Raw genomic sequence first — 16,128 nt, 5'->3', positions numbered from 1 at the left:
ACATCCGTAAACAGAAATGTAAAAAGAATGCCTTTTTGCAGGACATGGTCAATGGATATTGACTATGCTGCTGTACAGCAAACAGCCTAATCAGCTCATAAAAATGCAGTTCTCATACTTGAGGCCTTTGACAAAACTTGAGTCCTCTCAGTTGTGCTAAATCATTATGGTCCATTTCATCCACCCAAAACAACAACAACAAATGCCTGGCAGCCCATTAAAATGTAAAAAAAAGCCACACTCAGCTGTAGACATCAACATTTTTTATGAAGTTAGTGGCCAAGTCACAGGGTCATGTGAGGATTATTTGACAAACACTTGTATTGATTTAGTTGTTTTAATTTCCCTTGCATAAAAAGACATCCATTCATCTTCAAATAACTTTTTTTTTTTCAACAAAGCACAGGTTTAAATCAAATGATTTGGGCAGGCACTGGCATCAACATAGAACACAGCAGGGCATGTGTTTGTAGAACAGCTTAGACATGCTGATCACAAACCTATCTAAGCACTGATAATGGAAGTGATTGTTAAAAGGACTGGGGGGAAAAGCAAAACCAACATTCGAGGGCGGATGAGCTGCGGGGTTTCAGCTGGGTGCTCAGAAGTGGCCAATGGGGTCATGCTTTGTTTTGGCAGACTGAATGCTGTGCAGGGTCCGCTTGCTTCCATCATGTGGAAGGCTCTTGTGTACACGCAGATGCATATACTCTTCCTCTCCAACATGGACCTGGCAGGATAAAAGAAATGTTGAAACGCTCTGCTGAGAATAGATGGAGCAAGGCAAGTGAATCAGACCAGTCACACACCCTGCATGAGGCAGCGGTGACAAATGTCAAGGGTGGGAAGGCTACTTAGGACATTCTTTGCTGATGACAAAAACAAGCACTTGAAATAGTCTTACCTTAATGAAGTAATTGGTCCCAGCGACAACTTGAGATGAGTACTTTACTGCGGTGAAAGTGTCAAATTGCTTCCCCGCCTTCTCTTCGGCATGAGGCTTCACCTGGATGGTGGAGCATCAAGAGGGAAAAGCTTGAAACGTGCACATCACCACACCCAGTAAAGAAGCTCCAGTAGCTTTTCAAACATAAAATGTTTGCATGCCTTATCTTGGCATGCACATTTAATCATTATATGCAGTAATTATGAACATTCTTTCAAGAAAAGCGACAAATACACAAAAACCGAAAGGCCGGTTGTCATTCCACTGAACGAGAAAGTCCTAACGACGCACCTCGTCGCAGATGTTCTGCACCTCCGGGGTAGCATCCCGCTCCTCGCCGGTTCCTCCACACAAAGGCATCGTCCAGAACCAAGTTGGGTTTGTCCCGGGTGCAAGAAATCAAAACGGTGCCTTAAAATCTTCTAACAGAGTTATCCCGCCGAGAAAGTTAATAAAGTACTCGCCTACTTCCCTATTTATTTCGTTGCAGTCATATGACCATGAATCACGCTAAAGAGCATGCCATTATCAGGTGAAGGTGAAGCGCTTTCTTTGTGCAAATAAATGACAAATCTTTAGTTAGAATTGTATCAGTTTTAATAAATAATATATATTTTAAAATAATTTATTGTCATAGTGATCTATCTAAATTGATAAAAGATAGGAAAAAAACTGATACTGTGTAATGTCTCGTGTCAGGATACCCCTCGATATGTTGGTTTTGTCCGGGGCGTGGCTAACACAGATTAGGCGGTCCGTGTCGGAATTTGAACCAATAATGTTTGAAAATGGAAAATCACCTCCCCTCCGGGTTCCAGTAATGTTATTATGGGCGACAGATTATTAAAGTAAATCAATCATTACCGTCAAAACCAAGGTTGTCAAACAGTCACCAGCGAGAATATTTTAGGGCCGAGAACAAACGGCGCCGACTGTTCGGTTGGAACGGGAGTTTCACAGCGCGGAGCGGAAGCCCACGTTGTCGCCGGAGGCCGCGACCCTGCGACCATGCGACTCGTTTGCCTGGCGCTAGTTTCGTTCGCGTTCGCGTACGGCGAACCTAAAAACGATGGCTTCTGTGTGGGGGGCTCCGAAAGCCCCTGCGAAGCGAAGTCTTTCCCGGCGTCTGGAACAGGTAGGCAGGTGGACGAGGTCTGGGTTCGATCGCCCATGTTCACGTTATTGATTGACGTGCGATAATGCGCGTAGTGTCTCTTGCACAATCGTGCCAGTAACCCCGCCCGCCACCCGCACGAACATGTTAGATCCTGAACAGTCACCATGAGCACAACCCCCCACCCCTGTTATTGTATTTTATCGAGTTTGGATGTTAAAACCATCTTGTGATGTTTTATATGGGTTAGATTTGTAACTTTTGCAGTGTTGAAGTTTCATAACTGCAGAGATCTTTCATCCAGCCCAACTTGGCCAGGAAGTAACTGGAGTCAAACCCCCAACAGAGACAAAGACCGCATTCACAGGACAGGAATCACCCTGAAAAAACAAAACATTATTATAGAATAACATACAAACAGAAAGGCAGCATGGAGACTTTCGAGATAACTTGTCCAACTTGCTGAGAACTACCTTTTTACGGAATGATCTGTACACGTGTCTTTGTCACACAGTTCATGAATTAAAATATACAGCAGTACATACATATTTAACCTTTTAGATTGAGTGCCACGACAACTACAGCATCTGTTGTTCATATAGAGGTGTCTAAATATTTTCATATGTTTTCATGGGTAGAAAAATCATTTCCTTCAATGTGGCAGCTCACACATACAAACTAGCCCATGGCCATGGCCTTAATTCCAAATATGAATACGAGGAGCGAACATTTGTCTGTGGATAAGTTGCTTTTGTTTTAGAGGTATATTTTCATTAAAGAGCCCAGTGGCTGAGTGTAATAAAATGCACCAGTAGCGACTGATAACAAAAACAAGAAAAAATTAAGAAAAATGTAAACTGCAGTCACTTGCATCAAACTAACCACCCAAATAAGAATATTTTTACACATTGTGTAGTGCAACATGGGACTAGTACATCAGTAGAGGGCGCTCTCTCTTTTTGTGTGTGTGAGAATACAGCATTCTATGCATTAAGTGTGTGCGTGTGTGTTTGTGTATTTGTTCAGTGGTGTCTTATGAGGAACTGAAGGACCTCTTAGGCAACCAGAAACTTCAGCTTTTTGATGTGCGCAACCCTGATGAATTTGCGGAAGGATACATCCCTGGGGCCACCAATGTCCCACGTGAGTGACGCATGTCTGACCTGCTGCAGGCGCCTGCGTGATGGATCTTTCTCCCACCTCTCAATGTTGCAGTACAAATGTATCTGTGTGTCTCTTGTGTAGTTGGTGGACTGGAGCAGGCCTTTGGCCTGTCACCGAGTGCATTTGAACAACGCTACGGCACCCCGCTCCCAATGAAGGATGACAGTGACATTGTGCTGTACTGCCAGCGAGGGCGCCGGAGTGCCACAGCCCTGGAGATTGTACATGCTCTTGGGTTCAGCAAGTAATTATCACCTTTCAGATTTATAGTCTCACACACAGATATAACCTAATCAGAACCGGAAAATAATGAACCTGCACCCTTTCCCCCTCTCTGTCAGAGCGCGTCACTACTTTGGTGGGTACGGTGAGTGGAAGAGGCTGGAGGCAGCGTGAGGTGCCACAACGAACGAGGGTTCTGCTCGGCATTGATGCAAGCCGGCGTTCCACCTACACGTTCCACATGACTTTTAGTCACAGTTAAATGAAGAAAGCTTTACACACCTGAAATCAATAGGAGATCAATAGTTACACGTCAGGTATCAGCAGATTCAGATGGAATGTAAACATGTTTATATGAATGTAATTAGTTTGCAATACTGATTTCGTTCTGCTTAGTGGACTGTATCTGCAATAATGTGCATTCCTTTCATTTGTGTCCAAGATAATGAGAAACAAGTTTACTAGATTTTAGTAAATATATGAATTCTTTAGTCCTCACAAGAAATAAACATTTGGCTTTTAATACAAGTTAAGTGTTGTAATTACATTGGGTTTAGTTTTAGAAAATTGTTTTACATACATGAAATATATATGTGTGTGTGTGTGTTTTTTACATATTTATAATCATGTTCTCGCAAAAAGTTATCCATGTAATAATTGTGTCACCCTCACAGACCAGATTTTTAATGCAAATGTCCAGACAGGAGAAGGTCTATGTAGAGGGGACATTCAAATATTCCAGCTCCTCCTCTTCCTCCTCCTCCTCCTCCTCCTCAGAGCACTTCTGTGTCAGGTTTGGAATTGGATCCTTCAGGATTGAGGGCTGGTTTTGGGAAATGGTCAGAGGCTGTATGGTTACATGCATGGGGTTTTGGATGTTTCCTCTGTACTTCTGGGGAAGGGATTGTTCAGGATTCAGTGTTACTGTTATCTTTGTTAAATGAAATCATGACGGTCACACACGTTTACAGTTAACAGACAAAATAATTATTAATTAATTACACTTCAAATGTTCACAAAAGCCTGTCAAAAGGTTTAGTGATTATATACACAAAAAGATAAAAGTTTGGACACGCCTACTCATTTCTTTCTCTGACTATTTCCTGACGGTAGAACAAAACTAAAGATGAAAAAGTATGAAATAAATCGTGGGGTTGTGTAGCTTCCTTCATAATTTCCATAGCCGCTGAATGGTAGGTGTGTCCAAACCTTTAAGAAAATGCTGTAATGTATCTATATTAAATGAAATTAGTCCATTTTGCACCAGCTCACCAAAAAAGCTTTAATTTACCTTACAAATGACAAAACGAGCTATGAATCCACCCAAAAGTAGAGCTCCTGCAGTTCCACCCACAATGGAGACCATCATTAGAGAGATGGGAGGAGCTGAAAGGTAGGGAATTTAGTGAGGTGTCAGATTATCACGACTTTCATCAAAATCCTGAACACAAGCCAGGATTAACGAGTATCGCGAGTCACACAAAAAACGGGTTTGCCTGTAAGTTTATCTGTGCTGTTCCAGTGTGTGTTGTGTTTTATTTCTGCTCTTGATAGGTAGTGTACTTACTCTGTTCACTCGGTTTCACCCTGAGGTGAATACGCCCTTCGTGGGGCCCGAGGGGGAAGAGAGTGAATTTGCAACAGTAGTCTCCAAAGTCCCCCATTTTTGTCTGCAGCAGTGTGAACCCCTGGCCCGTCACATCAGCAACACGGCCAGTGTAGTTGCTCTCTATTTGCGATTGACTCTCGCTGTCCGCGATTAAGATCCTCCATCCACCGCACTTAGTCCACTCCACCTGGACCAGCATCACGTCTGCTTGAATCTCGCAGCGAAGTGTCACGGCCTCTCCCAGCCTGGCTGTGAGGTTGCCAGGTGTTTTCACTACAGCCAGAGAGCTTTTTGCTGGAATGGTGAGACCTCAGTCTTTCAGCTTGCATTTCAAATTCATTTAAAATGCATTAAGACTTTCTGGAAAAAAGAAACTGAGGAAACTGAAGTGCACTTGTATTGTATCAGTGTTTTGCATAATTTGCACCTGTGTGATGGAATATTTGCAATTCTTGACACGGCTGGATTTGGAAGTGTGTGTTGACTGTAAATATAAGCTGTTACCTGTAAATTGTTCTGTTTTATACATTTATTTTTATTATGCAGAATAGTGCTCTCACAATAAATGAGTGACAAGATAATTCATTATTGTGTTTTAGCTATGTGTGTATAATGGAGAAGATATGTAATTAATTAGTTTTAGGGGTTTTATGGTACAATTGTAAACTGACACTGATTACCTCAGGAGTTTTTATTATAAACAAGACCTTATTGCTTTTTACAGTCTCAGAAATATCTAAATATTGAACTTACCAGGCCTTTGGGACCAACAGAGGAGCAACAATGTGATCAAATTCTGAGTTAAGTGCATAATCCCCATATTCTCACAGGAGCACGGGCTGAGAAGTCTGAGCCTCGCTCAGAATCAGGATGGACTGAATACAACATGGTAAAACCAGGAAATGACATGCAAAGTACAAAAAACCCCATTGTCCTACATCACCCATCTAGATGGTTAGAGATCACAGCATATGTGTGATGGGCAAAACTGAAAATATCAAATAAATCCCATCACAAAAAAACTCCACACAGAATGCAGGACAGACATCTGTACCACATGTTAACAAGAGGCTGAGGAAATAATATCTCAATGTAGTGTGAAAACCATTTCCTGTTTCTAAAGCCACAAGTCACAATCAGAGGCATTTAAGCACTTTTTAATCATTTCATTCAATCTGTTTATTGCAGAGAAAAAGGTCATTTGGAACAGGATCTTCAACATATCTATTTAATATAGCAGCAATAAAGAGCTCACAAAAAAATCTGTGTTTATGAACAAAATTCATTGTGCTAAAAGTTACATTACAGATCAGCAGGAACCTTTTCTATTTTTTGTTTACAATCGATAGATCCAGAAAGCTAATAGAAAGGCTCATTGTCACAAAGAGATCTAGACTGCAGGTGGACAAATAATGGGCGTCCACATCCCTCTCTCTCTGTGTCTCTCTCTCTCTCTGAAAAGATGAGCAAACGGAAAAAAAATTGAACCGACATGAAAGCCGTCTGTCTGGCTGGAACCTCATGCTGCATTTTCTGAGACCTTGTGGGCGATGAAGCACAAGTCTTGCAAGACATACCACACATTGCTAAAGCGCAACCAAAAGTAGGCAAGTGGTTTTTATCTGAGGCATTTGTGAGGTGGTTTCTCGTCATGCAGCCGTCTCATAAAAGGAACTGAAAAAAATCTTCTCATATCAATATGAGATTTGACGCATGTCCGCTTTTGATTGTCTAAAACTTTTTAAAAACCCACGTGGACTAGTGTCATATAAGATTGGAAAGTACACAGCAAAAACAGGAGACCCCAAACCTGATCACCAAGGCCAGAAATCAGAGATGTAAAATTCTCTGTTGAAATGGTGCAAAACAATGTGTTCCAAAGGTGTCCACTAATTCCTTCTAAACCCACAGAGGTTCCACATTGTTGTCCTCAGGCCTCAGCTTCTTGTTTTCTGTGTGATATGGTGCAGAGTTCGCTGGTGGGGATGGATTATACCACATCAGTCAGGGACAGAGAGGACCTGTCCTGAATGGTGGCCATAGTGAGAAACTGCAGCCAGTTATGCCGGAAGCCCTTTGAGTAGACGCCCGTGTCGACCACGACGCCCCAGAATCGCCGCCGGGCGGTCTTGTTGCGCAGGGCGATCTGCGCCTCTCGCTCGGTGATGTTGTAGCTGATGTTGATGAGCTGCAGGAGGAGCAGGTGCAGCAGCCCCCCCGTCACAATGCTACTGTACCACACACAGGTGAAACACAGCGCTGTGCTGCAGAAACACACACACACACACACACACACACACACACAAGACACATTCAGATTCTGAAACCAATCAGATTCTGACACCAAACAAGTTGAAAATAACGCATAAAAACACATTGAAATCTTTTTTGGGAAAAGAATGTATTGTAAAACCTAGGAGATTAGAGAAAAAAACTCACATAAAACACACAAAAGCACTGCACAATAGCTGTTAAAAGGATAAACAGTTTCTAATTTATTAACACCAGTAAATTATTATTGCAGTTACATGTGAATATTGTATGTAAAAAGGTACCAATGTTACAGAGAAAACCAAAATGAGAGACAGGAGGAAAAGATAGAAAAAGACAGTACAGCCGGAACCAAGCTTCAGAAAAATGGGAGGCGAGAAAAGACTCGAAAACTGGAAAGCCCAGTTTCGATGGAAAAGCAGCTGTAAGAAAGTGAAGATCTACTACACGTGAACAATCCTTTATACACCTGACCTACAGGAAGCTGTCACAGACCAATCAGAACCTGTTGTTTCTGACGTCACACCCCCGGTGCCTCTCGCCTGGGGAAGACAAAGAGAGAAGGCGGTCCAGACGGCCGGCGCCTCACACCTTTGGCTCAGGGGAGGTCCGCCAAATGGCCGACAAAGACATGTAAAATGGAGGTGTTGAATCTCCATGCACAACAAAAGCGCAGAAACGTCTTGCGATGTCCCATCTTACAGTATTTTTTTTTAAATTATTATTAGGGCAGTCAAAATGAACGTGATAAAATAGATCAATGCCATCAACTTGTTTACTTGGTCATTGATTCATCCTAGCCAGAGGCAATCCCTACAGGTTCAGGCAGTGAGTGAAGGAGTGTTTGGGCTGATTCAGCAAAGTGGAAATCAGGTGCAACCAGATGAAAATATTGATATATCTCAGTAACGTGATATGTTAGCAGTCAAAAATGCATTGATGCAATAAATTTCCAATTTTAAAGGCTTGTTATATGGAACTCAGATACAAACCCATGGCACACAGTATCAAACTGAATTCTGGGGTTAAAGTCTAAAGTGAGGAGTCTTGGGAAATAAGCATTTCCAGAAAGTGATACCAAGTAAGTTGCAGACTAACAGTGCCCCTGGAAGCTGTATTTACTTGTTTTAGGGAGGGTTAGGGATCTAGGTATAAATATTTAGCAAAACATTTATGACACATATTTTACACATATTTTAACTTGTGCCCTATGTTTTGGACTATATGATTTTTGATTAGCTTCCGACAGACAAGTCTCGACCCAGGTTCAAATCTCACTTACTACCATTGTGTCCCTGAGCAAGGCACTTAACTCTGAGTGTCTACCAGGGGGACTGTCCCTGTAACTACTGATTACTACTGTAACTACAGTACTACTGTTGATAAATGCCGTATGTGTAAATGTGTAAAAGTAGCATAATGGAGTTTATAAATGAGACTATATTGCTTGTTATAAGCTAATGGTGGTTTTTGCTTAAGTTTGCCTGGCTGTTCTGTAATATTATCAAAGAATTTTAATTTCCATGACAAACACTATCGTTTCCTGGCTGTCATCGATAAAACAACTGAAAGATGTGACACCTGCTCTACAGAGCAACCAAACAGTTTTGTTAACTGTAATAGCTTCTGAGACTACAGGTAAAAATAAGGCCAGGGGTGTTGAAATTACAAGCTTTTAATTGCCACCTGCCAGTTTGGTTTCTGAATAATATAGCCATGGTATATGTCTGTGGTAATGGTTATTGAGTTTTAAGGGTTTCATTGGAATGTGTGTATGTGATTTATTTGATAACCAAGGTTATGTGATATGGTTAGACTTAGGCACTAAATATTTAGTAATAAATGTGCAGTTCTCACAACTGACTGACACCAAGAAATAGATAGGATGAAGATACACGTGTGTGTCTGTACCTATATGTGCTGTAGACCCCAGGGCAGTAGAGCAGTGCGGTGAGCAGACTCTGGCGTGGACACACACTGCGCAGAACCAGACTGATGCCATACAGAGAGGTCAGGAGGAAGAGGAGGAGCGTCAGCAGGAAGTCCCGGTGATTGGCCTGTCCCACACAACAGTTTATCCTGCCCAAGTAACCAAAATACACACACATCAGCTTTTTCTTTGAGCTGCTGAGATTCACAGATGTGTGTGATGGTCATACCAGATATTGTGAATGGTGTCTGTTTTTCATGTGGCAGCGGTGATGAAAGCAGCCGCGATGATCGTGTGAATGACAGTGGTATTTGGACTAGTTAGTGTGAGGGGTGTGGGTAACAGATTGGCCTGGTGTGTGCACCCCTTGCTCCAGCGAAGGCTGAACCCCTGTGGCCTTTGCACATGGCCAGACAGCCTGGCCTGAGTTGATGACGTACTCTGCTCATTTCTGTGTCTTTGTGTGAGTACCAGGCTAAAACTGTATCGTCACCACATTTTTATGAATACATGCAGTACCAAAGGTTTGGAAACACAAACTCAACTCTAAGCTAATATCTCTTAATAGAACTATTTTTCAGAAATCAGATTCTTCTTTACATTCATGACTGCACAGCACACTATTGTCATCATCATAAGGTGCTCCTTGTGATTATCATTAACATGCAACAAGTGTTCATGTCAGGGATTGGTGCAGGGCAGAAAAGTAAGGGTGCAAACGCACAACTAACAAACAAGGAATTTACTAAACTCAAAAGACCAATACACAGAAACAGTGAAACAGGGACAGTGCAGTAATAAAACATTAATGACCGGACACAACGTGACACATCAGGATACATTTGTACACATAAACACAGATGCAGACAATAAGGCAAATCAGGGCCATGCTGGACAAACACAAAACTCTGGTCCAGAACACGGAGTCGGAGCACTAAATCAGGTATATTCAAATAATACACAGTTCAACATAGGAACTCCCCTGTGTCTAACTAAGGTTGGTTGAGAGTGGCCAAAAGCACCTAGTTCACTGCTTTGAGCGTAAAATTGGAAACATTTTGCTGTATCTAAAACCAGCGTGCCATTGCTTCCCTTAGCCAGTTCTTGCCTGCCGCTTTCATAACCTATGTGTGTTCATTCATAGTTTTGATGCCTTCAGTGAGAATCTACCAATGTAAATGGTCATGCAAATAAAGAAGTCAGAAAATGAGAATGTGATGTATATGTGTGTCTTTTTATAATTAATAATTATGTACTTAACAACAAGTGGAGACCTGGCCTCCACAGTCATCGAACCTGAACCCAATCGAGATGGTTTGCGGTGAGCTGGACCGCAGAGTGAAGGCAAAGGGGCCAATAAGTGCTAAACACCTCTGGGAACTCCTTCAAGACTGTTGGAAAACCATTTCAGGTGACGACCTCTTTAAGCTCATCGAGAGAATGCCAAGAGTGTGCAAAGCAGTAATCAGAGCAAAGGGCGGCTATTTTGAAGAAACTAGAATATAAAACATGTTTTCACTTATTAAGTACATAACTCCACATGTGTTCATTCATAGTTTTGATGCCTTCAGTGTGAATCTACCAACGTAAATGGTCATGAAAATAAAGAAAATACTTACTTTTGGCCTGTACTGTATATAAAATTAATTTAACCTCAATCACAATATTTTAAAATACATATAGCATCCAACAATTGCACTGAGATCAATTGCCTGTCAGGGACGTGAGGTATGAACAATAACGAATATGCACGACTCACAAACAATAATAAATAAAGGCTATGGGCTCTATCACACGAACAAAAACATAACTACACAAAACAAGGTAAAAGATAAAGGGCCAAATGAGGACGGGACATGACAAAGATGCATTCACATGAATATAACGCACCCCCCCATAATCCCAGGGTACATTACTAACTATTACTGTATACTTCTGATGCCTTACTAGAACCAAACAAAATTGTAATATATTAATATTACTGATATTGGCTGCATGGTTCTATAGTGTGGTGTAGTTTGGCGGAATGCAATGGTTACCACACCCACCAGACACAGTGGTGATCCAGGCGAAGCACACAGCCTCCGCATATCCGGCAGTGCCCTGCTCTGGGGGGGCGGGGCAACTTGCACAAGGGACATTTTTTAATTCCCACTTGCTTCTCAATGGAAACTAATGGTGCTGATTTGTAGGCCCCATTACAAGAGGCGGAGTCTTTGTTGTGAAACTGGCTGTCATTGCCATGGGAGACTGAGTCAGATGGGCCGGTCACAAATCCTGGACCTCTCTTGGTACGGACAAGGGAGATGAGGGTGAGGCTCATGCCTGTTGTCACGGTAACAAGCTGCAGGTTGCTGACATCCCCCCGGGGCATGATCTCGGTGAGGAACAGGTAGTACATGTAGGCCAGAGAGAAGAGCGCTAGGCTGAGGAAGAACAGTGTGCGTCTCTTTCGGCGATGGGTGACATAATAATACCACAGGACCAGACCCGGTAGAGACGTCAGAACCACAATTCCCAAAAGGCAATGCAGCGCTGCCACCCGCAACAGAAGTGGAAGTAGGACCATGGGAGGGAGCACCGACAGCTCAAACCGCACAGATCCCAGCAACCCACGGGGCATCCCCAGTCTCTCTGAAACCACGGCAACTGCCCAGGAGACTGAAGATGGCTTCTGGTGCTCACACCTTATCCACCTGTCAAATGACAAGACAACAATTAACAATTTCTGCTTCAAAATGCTATCAGATTTTAACTTGTTAAAATCATTTTCATGTTTATTCTGTTTTTTTTTCTGTGGATGGCTGCCTCAGGGTGTCGCAGCTCCATCTTGTGTTTGTTTTTCTTTGATAATGTTAAGCATGGGGCATCTAACTCCTGAAGTATAGAGTTCTCCTTCTGACAACCAGCATTCAACCTATTTTTAGTATTCTCATCATTTACAATTTTAATGATATTTTGATCCTTTTCTTAATTTGAACTTCCTAGTAAACATATACATTTACATTTACAGCATTTATCAGGCGCCCTTATCCAGAGTGACTTCACAATCAGTAGTTACAGGGACAGTAGTTACAGGGACACAATGGTAGTAAGTAGAATTTGAACCTGGGTCTTCTGGTTCATAGGCGAGTGTGTTGCCCACTAGGCTACTGCCACCCATTTAAATAGTCTGGACTATAGTCTGTCCAGTTTGTCTTAGGTGTGTGTATGTGTGTGTTCAACAAACGTGGAGTAACAAAGAGATTCCGTTTTTTTTAAGTGACCTGATATGGGGCAGCGGTTAAGGAAGCGGCCCATTAATCAGAAGGTTGCAGGTTCGAATCCCGATCCACCAAGGTGCCACTGAGTAAAGCGCCATCCCCACACACTGCTCCCCGGGCACCTGTCATGGCTGCCCATTGCTCACCAAGGGTGATGGTTAAAAACAGAGGACACATTTCGTTGTGTCACCATGCGTTGTGCTTCACAATGACAATCACTTCATTTTCACTGTATCATAAATGCTCCAGTGCTTTAACCTTCTTTGGGCCCCCCATGTCCATGTCTATTGAAGTCACCTGTCGCAGGTGTCGTCCAGCTCGTCGCAGTCGCAGCAGCAGTTGTCTCGTTGCTGCTCCGCATCCCCGCAGCAGCACAGAGGGTCGTCGGGCTCGGGGGGTTTAAAGCGCTCGCGCTTCATTCTATCTTGGCAGCACTACGGCCCAAAGACCTGTATACAAAACATAGCGGCAGCTTCAGCCTGGATCTGGAGTCACCGGTGATAATCTATCACGCCATGGCTTAAAATGCCCATCATTAAAACTTCAGTGTCAGAGCTAAATTATTTGGAAGTGAGTAAATTCCCTTTTCTCTTCAAGGATTTATCTACTGTACTCCTTACTGCCTGTTTGCCTGATTCTTACTGTAGAAGCCTGCACCTCAAGCATAATGCAATACAACAGAAATACAAAGAAAGCAAAGCTGACAGTAACTGATCACTGTTTAATACTGATCACAGTTCCCTGGAATTTTCCCCATAATGTGGTTTGGAATCTCCGTGGATGAGCACTACGTGCAGTCCCCTTGCGCATATCATGAGAACATGGCTGAGGTTGCACAAAAAGCAAACCCTCAAATACATTGTCACTCCTCTGGAAAGAATCTAATCAGTTCTGTTTTAATAGATCTTATTCTAGCCTGGTTTAATTTGACTGCTTTGTTAGGAGCCACTGTATCTCAGGACTGAGATACAGTGATACAGTCAATGTGACATGAAAAAATAAAGAATTGTTCTAATTAATCCTTTTTATTATGATGTAATCTTACCGCTTTTGATACAGCATGATATGTTTATTAAATTAATGTCAACTATTAAATTATTTTGATACTATTACACACGAGCACAGTGACACGAGTCTAACATCATCGCCACCTTCTCTAATGGACAGACGGAAATCTCTGGAACCTGGCGCCGCGGTGACAGCGACCAGGCGTTTGTGACAAAAGCTCCTCCTCAAGCCCCCCTCTCTTCGGAATCAAGGCCACCGTGTCCGCTGGGGCCGCCGAACTGGGCCAGCCGCTGCGCGCCCCGGGGACGCGCCATCTCTCCATCGCACCCTGGAGAAGCGGGAGCGCGCGGCCTCCGGGTGACTGACTGGGGGTCCCCGCACACGGGGCGGGGGGGGGGCGTAATAAAACTGGTGGAAGTATTAAACTAGATCGTAACCTAGTTCGAGACAATGTACCATTATACATGTTTTATTTCTAATCCTATCTGTTATTGTCTCCAAATAAAATTCTAATATATGTGCTGTTTTATTTTTAAGGGTTCCTTTTATTAATTGCATGCAAAATGTCAAAAATCACGTATGCTATATAAAATACCTTATGTATCGATGAAGCTCCAACACGTTTCAGTACAGAAAATTAAACGCATCGATTCGACATGTATTACGATGCTCGGGTGAATAATCATCGCTTTCGGGTAAAGTAAGAAGTAAGTTTTCGCTTTAATCGGTTTGTGTTGTGGTCGCATTGTCCTCAGCGATGCTCAGGTTTGGAAAAAGACGAGCCCGTCAACTCACCGTAAGTGCATTTCCCCCAGTTTACTTCCAGATCGGGCGCGGCGGGTTCTACTCCAGCCTCCAGCAGAAGCTCGATCACCGGAGTCACTCTGGACCCTGAACGAGGTCAAACGATCCGCGTGGAGAAGCGGCGAGGTCTCCGCTCTGACTGTGGGCTGGGTGCTGGGCTGGGTGCTGGGTGCTGGGCAGGGTGCTGGGCTGGGTGCTGGGTGCTGGGCTGGGTGCTGGGTGCTGGGCTGGGTGCGACCGAGGACCGTTCACGTGCACCAGGCGACTCGTTCCAATCGATTCGTTCGTTTATGAAGAGTCATTTTACTTTTTGACGACCGTCATCGCACGAACGAATTATACATCGACAAAAGCACCTTTCCCTTCCCCCAACGAGCCAGTTGTCACATGTCGAGTTATAACAGAGATCTTTCCCAGGTGCAGAACTCTGAAAGGATTCTTTCACCTGCAGCCGGGCGTGATTCGGGATCCGGACCATTCTGGGGTTTTCAGAATGCGCGCAAATTATAACTAGCACACATGCACACACTTCTACCTGATAAAATAAAAAAAAAAAATAGAGTTAATAAAAGTGATAACCAAGGTGCTTAAATCTAACAGGGACATATAGGAAGATAGTATGTAGGATTAAACCTGTGCTGGGTGGGGGGGTTTGTGGGATCTGAGGCAGCCCCACCCTGGTTCCCCCGATCAGATGTCCAGTAACATGAGCAGTGCCAACATGTACAGAATTCTTTAAGGGTGTCACCCTTCACCCAGTACATAATGCGAACTGGAACACAAAACAAAAGGTGCAAGATTGTTAGGATTTGTGTGGGAATAAGGCATTAATTACTTAATTGATTACTGCAGGTTCTTTGTGGCCAGAAATGACACGCCCGGTAAATAACACCAGTTTGCTCGCATAAGCACTGTTCAGTTTGGAATATTAAAAATAGTCGGAATGCAGAGAACCGGATTGACCCTTCCACAGCACATCACTGGGCCCAGGTGTGTGTTTACAGGAATAATGCACACCTCAGCACAAACTAAAGGAAACACACACACACACACACCAACAAATAGCTACATTTGCCTGAGAACTGTCTTGTCTGGTGACAACGCTTGAACCGTAAAATAAAATAAAAAAACATAAGCAATGTATTAACTGCTTCCATTTTCTTAAATGGAAAACAAATTGATATTTCTTGGCCATCTAGAAACACACACACACACACACACACACGCACAAAGAATTAGTAAGTGAGTCCTTATCAGAACCTCCATAATGACTCCCATAATGGCGTGTACTGAGTGGAGTCAGACAGCAGAGACTCTGCCGGGGCTCCTGTGGGTTCGGGGCCATGATAAAAGCTCGGATAACATGAAGAAGGCTGCGCAGCACACACTTACTCCATCTCAGCGCACTTAATGCACCTACTCTAATGCAATGTGTGCTAATGCAGCTGATCTAATGTAGTTGGAGTCTCTGGCTGCTCTTTATTGATGTGTCTGAGATGGAGAAAAGGGGGTGTGTCTGAGCTAAAGAAAAAGGGGCGTGCGGGAGACAGCAGAGAGATAAGTACTCATTTTATCACAAAAGTACAGTATTAGCTCGTTTACCTGCTGGGTCTGCAAAATGAAGGACTGATCAGCAGAGCAAGTCTACAAAATCAGCAGGACATGGAAACGCAGCGGTCATATCACTTGCAAGTGTGACTGACAAAGAGAGATCAGCATAATTCCCACACAGGAACCATGTGATTTATTCTATTATAATTAAACTGAAGACACGTATGCTTTACATGGAATTGAGCA

The 16,128-nt window shown here is 43.1% G+C and overlaps 4 protein-coding genes across 5 annotated transcripts; 1 reads left to right on the top strand and 3 right to left on the bottom strand.

Annotated features, from left to right (window-relative positions):
• Nucleotides 1-246: 246 nt before the first annotated feature.
• LOC114792295 (cystatin-B-like) lies at nt 247-1,435 on the bottom strand. Its single transcript, XM_028983288.1, has 3 exons — nt 1,238-1,435; nt 905-1,006; nt 247-730 (listed from the first exon to the last, which is right to left on the bottom strand). The coding sequence occupies exons 1-3, from the start codon at nt 1,304-1,306 to the stop codon at nt 602-604; spliced, it is 300 nt and encodes a 99-aa protein (XP_028839121.1). The 5' UTR covers nt 1,307-1,435; the 3' UTR covers nt 247-601.
• A 317-nt stretch (nt 1,436-1,752) lies between these two features.
• On the top strand, nt 1,753-4,034 carry LOC114792292 (thiosulfate:glutathione sulfurtransferase-like). Its single transcript, XM_028983282.1, has 4 exons — nt 1,753-2,081; nt 3,087-3,203; nt 3,306-3,468; nt 3,566-4,034. Exons 1-4 carry the CDS (start codon nt 1,955-1,957, stop codon nt 3,618-3,620), a joined length of 462 nt encoding a protein of 153 aa, XP_028839115.1. The 5' UTR covers nt 1,753-1,954; the 3' UTR covers nt 3,621-4,034.
• Nucleotides 3,952-6,115, bottom strand: LOC114792288 (uncharacterized). 2 transcript variants are annotated; one of them, XM_028983276.1, is made up of 4 exons: nt 5,809-6,115; nt 5,014-5,415; nt 4,738-4,832; nt 3,952-4,338 (listed from the first exon to the last, which is right to left on the bottom strand). In XM_028983276.1, the coding sequence occupies exons 2-4, from the start codon at nt 5,252-5,254 to the stop codon at nt 4,159-4,161; spliced, it is 516 nt and encodes a 171-aa protein (XP_028839109.1). In that variant the 5' UTR covers nt 5,255-5,415; nt 5,809-6,115; the 3' UTR covers nt 3,952-4,158. The 2 variants fall into 2 exon arrangements, with proteins under 2 accessions (XP_028839109.1, XP_028839108.1); XM_028983275.1 differs by having other exon boundaries at nt 5,014-5,349.
• A 142-nt stretch (nt 6,116-6,257) lies between these two features.
• zdhhc23a (zDHHC palmitoyltransferase 23a) lies at nt 6,258-14,577 on the bottom strand. Its single transcript, XM_028983257.1, has 5 exons — nt 14,323-14,577; nt 12,817-12,968; nt 11,305-11,952; nt 9,238-9,405; nt 6,258-7,319 (listed from the first exon to the last, which is right to left on the bottom strand). Exons 2-5 carry the CDS (start codon nt 12,936-12,938, stop codon nt 7,046-7,048), a joined length of 1,212 nt encoding a protein of 403 aa, XP_028839090.1. The 5' UTR covers nt 12,939-12,968; nt 14,323-14,577; the 3' UTR covers nt 6,258-7,045.
• Nucleotides 14,578-16,128: the final 1,551 nt, after the last annotated feature.

This window comes from Denticeps clupeoides, chromosome 6, assembly GCF_900700375.1.
Source record: "Denticeps clupeoides chromosome 6, fDenClu1.1, whole genome shotgun sequence".
Classification (NCBI taxonomy): Eukaryota; Metazoa; Chordata; class Actinopteri; order Clupeiformes; family Denticipitidae; genus Denticeps; species Denticeps clupeoides.
Note: the sequence above shows the minus strand (reverse complement) of the source record. Positions and strands in the feature narration are given on the sequence as shown.

What these genes read in the sequence shown, in the direction of transcription:
- LOC114792288 (XM_028983275.1), bottom strand. Translation starts at nt 5,875, where the DNA reads ATGGGGATTATGCACTTAACTCAGAATTTGATCACATTGTTGCTCCTC. An exon ending in CTGTTGGTCCCAAAGGCCTG is followed by an intron (nt 5,350 to 5,808) that starts GTAAGTTCAATA and finishes TCACCATTCCAG; the next exon opens with CAAAAAGCTCTCTGGCTGTA. An exon ending in CTCGTTTTGTCATTTGTAAG is followed by an intron (nt 4,339 to 4,737) that starts GTAAATTAAAGC and finishes TCCCTTCCCCAG; the next exon opens with AAGTACAGAGGAAACATCCA.
- zdhhc23a (XM_028983257.1), bottom strand. Translation starts at nt 12,938, where the DNA reads ATGAAGCGCGAGCGCTTTAAACCCCCCGAGCCCGACGACCCTCTGTGC. An exon ending in CTGGACGACACCTGCGACAG is followed by an intron (nt 11,953 to 12,816) that starts GTGACTTCAATA and finishes GTCATTTGACAG; the next exon opens with GTGGATAAGGTGTGAGCACC. An exon ending in GGGGTCTACAGCACATATAG is followed by an intron (nt 7,320 to 9,237) that starts GTACAGACACAC and finishes GTGTTTCTGCAG; the next exon opens with CACAGCGCTGTGTTTCACCT.
- LOC114792292 (XM_028983282.1), top strand. Translation starts at nt 1,955, where the DNA reads ATGCGACTCGTTTGCCTGGCGCTAGTTTCGTTCGCGTTCGCGTACGGC. An exon ending in TTTCCCGGCGTCTGGAACAG is followed by an intron (nt 2,082 to 3,086) that starts GTAGGCAGGTGG and finishes GTATTTGTTCAG; the next exon opens with TGGTGTCTTATGAGGAACTG. An exon ending in CATGCTCTTGGGTTCAGCAA is followed by an intron (nt 3,469 to 3,565) that starts GTAATTATCACC and finishes CCTCTCTGTCAG; the next exon opens with AGCGCGTCACTACTTTGGTG.
- LOC114792295 (XM_028983288.1), bottom strand. Translation starts at nt 1,306, where the DNA reads ATGCCTTTGTGTGGAGGAACCGGCGAGGAGCGGGATGCTACCCCGGAG. An exon ending in TGCAGAACATCTGCGACGAG is followed by an intron (nt 1,007 to 1,237) that starts GTGCGTCGTTAG and finishes TCCACCATCCAG; the next exon opens with GTGAAGCCTCATGCCGAAGA. An exon ending in GGACCAATTACTTCATTAAG is followed by an intron (nt 731 to 904) that starts GTAAGACTATTT and finishes TTATCCTGCCAG; the next exon opens with GTCCATGTTGGAGAGGAAGA.